The following is an 8,302-nucleotide window of genomic DNA, read 5'->3' on the forward strand; positions in this document are numbered from 1 at the left end:
TGATGCTGCTGCTGCTGATTTATTGGCATACCGATTGAAACAGGGCGCTGGCAAAGGGTCACCTAGCCTGCCGGATCTAATCAGTTTTGCTATATGTGTTTTTTATTCTAGCATTTTTCTGTAAATCTATTTATTCTTTTGCTTCCTCAAGAGAATCGATCCATTTCTTGGCCGATTCCCACTAGTGGGTAGGTGCCGTATACATGATTGATATTAAACAAAAACTACCTTGTACCGTTGCTTATGCAAATGCTGCATGACGTGCAACCTTAGGCAATAGTGTGCAACTGCAATGCAAAGTGCGCACGCATCGACGCGGCGTGCATCTCACATCGCGTGACAGGTGGCACGATACGATAATGGTGATGATGAATAGGATTTACTGGTATCCCTTTTAAAACGGGGCGGTGACAGTCACCTTTGCCTGCTTGATTTAATCAAGCGTTTAATATATCTCCTTAAGCTTCTTTTTCTCCCTCATGGGAATGCAACGTTCCCTTGGTCAATCCCTCGTAATGCGCAGGAGCCTTGACATAGCTGCGACGGACACCGGCGGCGGCGTCGGGCAACAACATCGCCAACTGAAACGGCTATTCGAATGAGCGCATAATATCTTACGGTGTACACTTGCATATATATATATATATATATATATATATATATATATATATATATATATATATATATATATATATATATATATATATATATATATATAGCTTGCACCAATACTATAGCACGAATGAAAGTAGACAGAGCAATGGTGGTTTTTATGGCCACGCAGGCGTTTTAAATTTAACTTGCACGCACACGCAGCGTGAGAAGGCTTGCGCATATTAGGCCGGTTTCTTGGCGCGCGCCTTTTAGTAAGTGCTGCGTGGCTAGTTGGCGTGCGGTTTGTTGGCGACAGAGCCCTTGTGGTGGCGAGGTTTTGCAGGCGAGGGCGAGGCGGCGTCTGCTTTACTCTGCGCGTTAGCGACCGCACTGCCGCCAGTCGCCATCGGGGCTCCTGGTGTCCCCATACTTCCGGCTGGGTAGGAGCCCTGCCCCTTGGCTCCTGGCTGGGCCATCATGCCGCCGACTGGGTAAAAGCCCTGCCCTTGGGCTCCTGGTGGGGCCATCATGGCGCCGGCTGGGTAGAAGCCCTGCCCTTGTGTTCCTGGTGGGGCCATCATGCCGCCGGCTGAGTAGAAGCCCTGCCCCTGGGCTCCTGGTTGGGCCATCATGCCACCTGCTGGGTAGAAGCCCTGCCCTTGTGTTCCTGGTGGGGCCATCATGCCGCCGGCTGGGTAGAAGCCCTGCCCCTGGGCTCCTGGTTGGGCCATCATGCCGCCGCCTGGGTAGAAGCCCTGCCCTTGTGTTCCTGGTGGGGCCATCATGCCGCCGGCTGGGTAGAAGCCCTGCCTCTGGGCTCCTGGTTGGGCCATCATGCCGCCGCCTGGGTAGAAGCCCTGCATCGAAGCTCCTGGCGCCACCCAGAGGTTGGTTGGGTAGAAGCCCTGCACTGGAGCTCCCGGTGCCATCATGTTGCCGCTTGGCAAGAAGGCTAGCATCCCCTACAAGCCCGCGCCATGATAAGTACGAATCAGATCCTATCGCACTGCAGACAGCTTCAATGGTTTTCTTTGGCTGAGTATTTCCCCTATTAGACACCACAGTAAAAAATATCATGCATCAACGCAAGCTTTCCCTTGGACCTTTAAGATAAGGAACTGTCATCTTTATTTGATTAAGACACTGTTGGCTCAGCACACATTCAGAAATCATGCACTGTACATGACTAACCAGGTCTCTAATATATGAGTATGTGTTTCAAGACATGACGTTTGCGGCGTCAGTTGTCATATATTGCCTCTTGCACTACGATGCTACATTTGAGGAGACTTTAGCTATTGCTTCTTCACCTGTACTACTTTTGTTTATTTGTTAATGAAAAAATGAGCAATTTAGCGGTAAATGTGAGAGAAATGCGTACACATCGTGTCAAACCTCAAAGAGTTGCGACGTAATGGTGATCCATGACTTAAAGGGAAGCTGAAGAGTCTGTCGAATTCAATAAGACTCTCATATACGGATGCGGGAACCTTATAAACCATGTAGGTAAAATTTGGGTTTTTTTTCAATCAGGAGCGACGTAATCGTCGGTTAAAATTGCGCTGTAGCTCCGCCACCCGTCGAATGCCGCGCGCTGCTGCTGAAGCTGACGATGCGAGCGGAGACCGCAAACCGCGGTGTTGAGACGTCAACTCTAGTGTTTTGTTCCTTCGCAGCCTGCGCGACCGTGCCTGACCGTGCTTGTTTCTGCGTGCGTGCCATTGTAATCTGCTTCGATCGACCCTGCATTCCTTTGTTGGTGCGTCTGCGCATATGTAGAGTGGTAAAAAAAATTATGGGGTTTTACGTGCCAAAACCACTTTCTGATTATGAGGCACGCCGTAGTGGAGGACTCTGGAAATTTCGACCACCTGGGGTTCCTTAACGTGCACCTAAATCTAAGTACACGGGTGTTTTCGCATTTCGCCCCCATCGAAATGCGGCCGCCGTGGCCGGGATTCGATCCCGCGACCTCGTGCTCAGCAGCCTAACACCATAGCCACTGAGCAACCGCGGCGGGTTGTAGAGTGGTAATCAACGTGCGCAGCATCAACTGAAGTGGTGAGCCGATCATGCCGGCTTTCTGTGCAGCCTACGGTTGCACGAGCACCAGCGGTCGCGACGATGTTGTCTTCCATTGCTTCCTACAAGACAAGAAGCTTTTAACGAAGTGGGAGGCTGCTGTGAAGCGAAAAAATTTCAAGCCCTGAAGAACAACAGTGCTGTGCTCCAACCACTTCCGTGACGACGATTATCACGAGAATTTATCATTAAAACGTGCGTTGGGTTTGCCAGTCCAGTCGGCTCGTCTAAGGCCCGGCGCCGTGCCGTCAGTGTTTGCGTACACAAGGAGCGTACACACGAACTCCCCAAACCTGGATTTTGATTTACTGCGAGCTCCTTCGTGTTAGCACGCTGAACGGAAGGTGCATGTTTATCTCCCGCCCTTGACGCAGGTTTCGTCGCAAAGCGCCGCGAATTTTCTATTTGCACGTGTGTTGTAAAACAGCCTGCATGCAGCTACCATAACGCAGTGCAAATGTAGAGTTTGCATGTGCTGGAAAGCCGGCGCACGCCAGGACGCTACGTTCCCCCCTTCTCTCGCGCACAGCGACAAACCGACCGTCTCACGTAGCCGACGGAATTCGCCGCCTTTACGACTTCGGTTACGGGTAGTGTGCGGATGGCGCACAGATGAAGGTCACTACACGTACTGCATGAACCGGGATGATGATGATGATGAAAAACTTTATTTATCCCTCTTTAAAGGGAAGGGGGCAATGGAATAGAGGGTGGGAGGAGGAACTACTTGAAGTAGGCCTCCTTTATCCTCTCAGTCCACTCCAGGATGGCCTCCTGAAGATCGGGCCTGGAGCTGCGCAAGGCAGCCTCCCACTGCTCCTCATTAGATATTTATTGCTTGAGGAAAGGGGGAAGGGGCTGCTTAGGGCACCCCCACATGATGTGGTTTAAGTCTGCCCTGGGAGAGATACAGAATTTACAAGAGGGAGAAAGGTAAATGGCGGGATGAATGCGGTGGAGGAGGTAAGGAGACGGAAAGGTGCAAGTCTGCAGCTGTCGCCACAGAACTTCACACCTACGCGGGGATTTGCCCATGAGTGGCGGAAAGGTTAAGCGGTCTAATCGGTAGTGTGTGCAGATGTCGTGGTAAGTAATAAGTCGATCCCGCGTTGTAGACGGCGCCTCCTCCGTGGCGAGGTCCGACACATCTGATGCCTGAGCCCGGACTGTAAATCCTCGGGCACTGGCATGAGCCGCCTCGTTTCCGGCAAGGCCCGCATGCGCGGGAGTCCAGATTAATGCCACAGTTTGATGGAAAGGATGGGCCAAGAGGAGAGAAAGGGCTAGCTTAGAGACCCTACCCGCTCTGAAGTTATGTATGGCTACTTTGGAGTCGCTAACGATAACTGATGAATTTGGAATTGTGAGGGCCAGGGCTATGGCCGCTTCCTCCGTCTCCTCCGAAGAAGAGCCAGGAATGGAGGCGGCCGCAGCGACCTGGCCGTGAGAGTTAATGACTGATATTGCGTAATGAGTTCTGTTCCCATATTCGGCGGCATCAACACAGAGCACGTCTTTAGAGGTGGAGAATTGTTTTTGGAGAGCCTTTGCTCGCTGCCTCCTGCGCTGTTTGTGATGCACAGGGTGCATGTTTTTAGGAAGTGGGGGGATGCAGAGGTTCTCGTGTATGTGATGTGGAATGGTGTATTTAATCTTGATGATGGGTGCCGGAGTGATAGAAAAAGCTTGTAGAATGTGTCGACCTGTTGCAGTGTTAGAAAGTCTGCTATGTTGGGATGTGAGGTGGGCTTCTGTGAATTCTGTAAGTGTGTTGAAAGTTCCAGTAAGCATTAGCCTTTCAGTGGAGGTACGTATAGGGACCCCCAGAGCGTATTTATATATTTTGCGTAAAAGAGTGTCGATCTTATTTGATTCTGATTTAAGGAAATGTAGATATGGTGTTGCGAATGTAATCTTACTGATAACGAAGGCCTGAATCAAGCGGAGAAGTTCGGCCTCCTTTAGTCCGCCATGTTTATTGGAGACTCGCCATAGAAGACGCAGGGTGTGATCGACTGCGGTGTGGAGTGTATGTAGGGTATATGTGTTGAGCCGGTTGCTTTGAATGTGTAAACCGAGCACCCGGAGCCTGTCCACTCTAGTAACGGGGATGTGGTTTAGGATTACCTCTATACTAGACATGTGTTTTCCGGCCCCCCGGTGGGATGGCAGAAGTAGCAGCTCGGATTTTTGAGGGGAGCATGTGAGATTCATAGCCCCGGCATGAGCCACGACGGCGTCTGCTGCGGCCTGTAGAGTGTCTTGAATCTCTCCATCGGAGCCGCCAGTCGTCCAAAGAGTGATGTCATCGGCGTAGAGTGAAAACTTGAGATCGGGAATAGACCGCGATGCTTGCGCCATCGGCATCATAGAAAGATTAAAAAGAAAAGGGGACAGCACTGAGCCTTGGGGCGTGCCGTAGCTACCTAAAGCGTATGAAATGGATTGCTCTGTGCCTATGTGTATCGTTGCGGTACGGTTGGATAAGAAGGTCCATATGTAGTCACATGTCTTTCCGCCAACCCCAATGAGATTAAGCTTTCGGAGGATGGCGGAATGTGAAACGTTATTGAAGGCTCCGTGGAGGTCCAGACTGAGAATTGCTTGCGTATCTAGACTGCTATTGGGCGTAATGATGTCATGCTTAATTCGAAGCATGATATCTTGTCATGAGAGAGATTTTCGAAAGCCTACCATTTCTGATGGATAAAGATTGTTGTCCTCCATGTATTTACTGAGTCGGTTGAGGATGACGTGTTCAAGTGTTTTACCTAGACAAGAGGTTAGTGATATAGGCTGAGATTAGAAGTGCTGAGTGGTTTGTTTGGCTTTGGGATAAAAATTACCCTGGCATCTTTCCACGAACTAGGGAGGGTGCCAGTGTCAAAGCAGTGATTGAAGTACGCCGTGATGGCTGTGACAGAGTTGTCGTCTAGATTGCGGAGTATTATATAGTTAATAAGGTCGGGGCCTGGTGCTGACATTGTGCGCAGGGTGGCGAGGGCATGGCGAACCTCTGCTTCCGTGATAGCGGTGCTAAGTAGGTCGTTGTGTTCGCCAGTATATTTCGGCATGTCATACTTCTGAGCGGAAGGCAGATGTTTATGGCGGAGGTCATCGAAGAATCCGTTGAGGTTGTTTTTGTGTGCATGTAGCAGTTTGTTTATGCTATGGTTGTGGTGTGTGCGCGATGTGGTAGGGTCTAATAAGTGTCGCAAGAGCTGCCATGTGCGCTTGTTATCGAGGTTGTCATGCATGCTTTCACATACCTGGCCCCACTGCTGGCAGGCCAGTTGTGTGGCGTACTCCTGGATCTGGAGGTCTAATTTGGCAATTCTGAGTCTTAGTTTTCGGTTGAACCGTTGCCTCTTCCACCTTTTGAGAAGGGACTGTTTGGCTTCCCACATGTGTAGAAGTTTGGAATCAACCGTAGTGAGAGCGGTTTCGGGGGGCAGAGTGGTAGTGTGCGTCTGGGCGTCTGAATGTAGTTGCTGAACCCATTCTGAAATGTCTTGAATGTTTGTTGGAGCGGATATCTGGCGGGCCTCTCGAAAATTGTCCCAAATGGTAAGGCTGAGGCGTTTGGGTGCAAAGGGTTTGTGTTTTAATTGTAGTGTGATGGTAATGATGTAATGGTCGCTGCCGAGGTTAACTTGTGAGTTGTGCCATGTGACGTGATGGATTCTGTGTGTAAGCGTAAGATCGAGGGAGGTGTCCATAGCTACGCTATTGCCTAGCCTGGTTGGTGCATCGATGTCATTATATAATGTGAGTCTGTGGTCTTGTATGTGGACCCATAGGGCTCTGCCCTTAGGAGTAGAAACGGAGTGACCCCACAAATGGTTGGGTGCGTTGAAATCTCCAAGGATTAGGAGGGGGTGGTGGGTGGCAGCGGCAATAGCTTGAGCGAAAGGGGACTCAAAGCGGTGATGTTGGTCTTGTTGACGACTATAGATATTGAGAATGTAAAGGCCAGGTGCATTATTTTTGCGAGGAATAATTTCTAGAAAATCGTGCTCTATATCGACGCTGTCGAATTGGGAGTGATTGGCAGTGAGGTGCTTTTGCATAAGAATTGCCGTATCGGGCCGGGAGACCTTATTGTTCTGATAGACATTATAACCTGGGAAGCTGATTAGTCCGTGAGTTTCCTGAAGCGCAATGACAGCTGAGAGATTAGAAGAGGAGGCTAGAAACTGCTGGAGATGTGCTTTCTTTTTTCGAAACCCCCTACAGTTCCACTGCCACACTTCAAACTCGGAGCGGGTCGGGTTATTGGCCATTGTTAAGCGGAGCTGGTGGGGAGGCGGGTCGAGCAGGTGCAACTATGTTAGGATGATTCGCGGTGACTCCAGCTATCCAACTTGTAGTTTGTTGGATGTGTGCTTGTACGAATTCAATAAATTTGTCGAGCTTTTCATTCCTGGCTGTGTAATCTGTATTGATTTTTTCAATTGCAGTGAGTATATTACGGAATTTAGTCTCCAAAGCGGTTAGCCTGTCGTTATAATTTCAGATTGTCTCGTCCAGGGTGTCCTCTGATCGCGGAGTGCTCGGAGTTTTACGTTTGCTGGGGGGAGGGTGAAGCGGTTCCCGTTCAGTGGAGGGGCTTGTGTCCATGGGGCGGTGTGAAGAGGTTTCAGGTAGGGCTGATGGATGATGAGTCGGAAGGGTCGTGTTAGAGAGAGGGGCTTCAGAGGTTGAAGTAGAGGGGTGACGAGATTGGAGTTCTAATTTCAGTCTTTGAGTTTTGGCTTTTAGAATTGTATTTTCTTCAAGGAGGGACACATTATTAGCAGTCTGGTTTGAGGAGCAGCTGGAAGAGGCTACCTTAGCCCAGCTTACTTGGGGTGGGTTGCGCGAGGAGTTGGCGAGAGTAGGGCTTGATGATAGAGCTGGCCAGGCGACCTCTTGGGTTGCATAGCCAGGCCCACGGTCCTTGCTTTTGTTGCGACTTCTTCGCCGGCTTGAGTCGCGAGTACGGTCGAGACTGGGAGTTCGATTGGTGGGTGAAGTGTCTTGTTTATGCCTGGGACGGGTAGGGCGCGGTTTGAACCTTTGTTTGCACAGTGAGGAGCCGGTTTGATGGTTTCCGTTGCACACAAAACATATCGGGTCACATTAGTGGTCCATGGGTGCGTCTTTCATTCCACACTTGGGGCAGAGTGTGTCGGTCGCATTTGTGCAGACGTCCTGGCGATGACCAATCCCGCGGCATCGGATGCAAGCTTCTTCCTTCTGCCTGAAGGGGCGGCATCGAAGTGAACAGCCGTCGTAGTTGACGTAGAAAGGGATGATTTTGCCTTGGAATATGACCATGATGGTTTCAGTATTGCCCAAGCGTCGTGCACCCCCAATAATCAATGTTGGGTTGCATCTGCGAAGGGTTGAGGCGATATCATCTTCTGAGTAATCTGGGGGCAAGTGAATGCATCCTCTGCAGGTATCGATGGGATCGGCCACATGGGTGGCGACTTCGTAAGGGTTACCATTGAATTGCAGACTCTGGATGTTGTGGTAGAGATCTGCAAGCCCCATGTCTGGTGTGCTGATTAGAACGGTATTGTTGATGGTGTTGATACGAATTTGGTCAGAACTGGTGCGGTCGGTGATGGGGAGCCCCGCA

At 50.3% G+C, this 8,302-nt stretch overlaps 1 protein-coding gene across 1 annotated transcript; it reads right to left on the bottom strand.

The window, feature by feature from the left end:
* Positions 1-789: 789 nt before the first annotated feature.
* On the bottom strand, positions 790-1,549 carry LOC142574043 (uncharacterized). The gene has a single exon (XM_075683221.1). It carries the CDS (start codon positions 1,524-1,526, stop codon positions 882-884), a length of 645 nt encoding a protein of 214 aa, XP_075539336.1. The 5' UTR covers positions 1,527-1,549; the 3' UTR covers positions 790-881.
* Between the last annotated feature and the right edge of the window lie 6,753 nt (positions 1,550-8,302).

This window comes from Dermacentor variabilis, chromosome 3 (genome assembly GCF_050947875.1).
Source record: "Dermacentor variabilis isolate Ectoservices chromosome 3, ASM5094787v1, whole genome shotgun sequence".
NCBI classification, from domain to species: Eukaryota; Metazoa; Arthropoda; class Arachnida; order Ixodida; family Ixodidae; genus Dermacentor; species Dermacentor variabilis.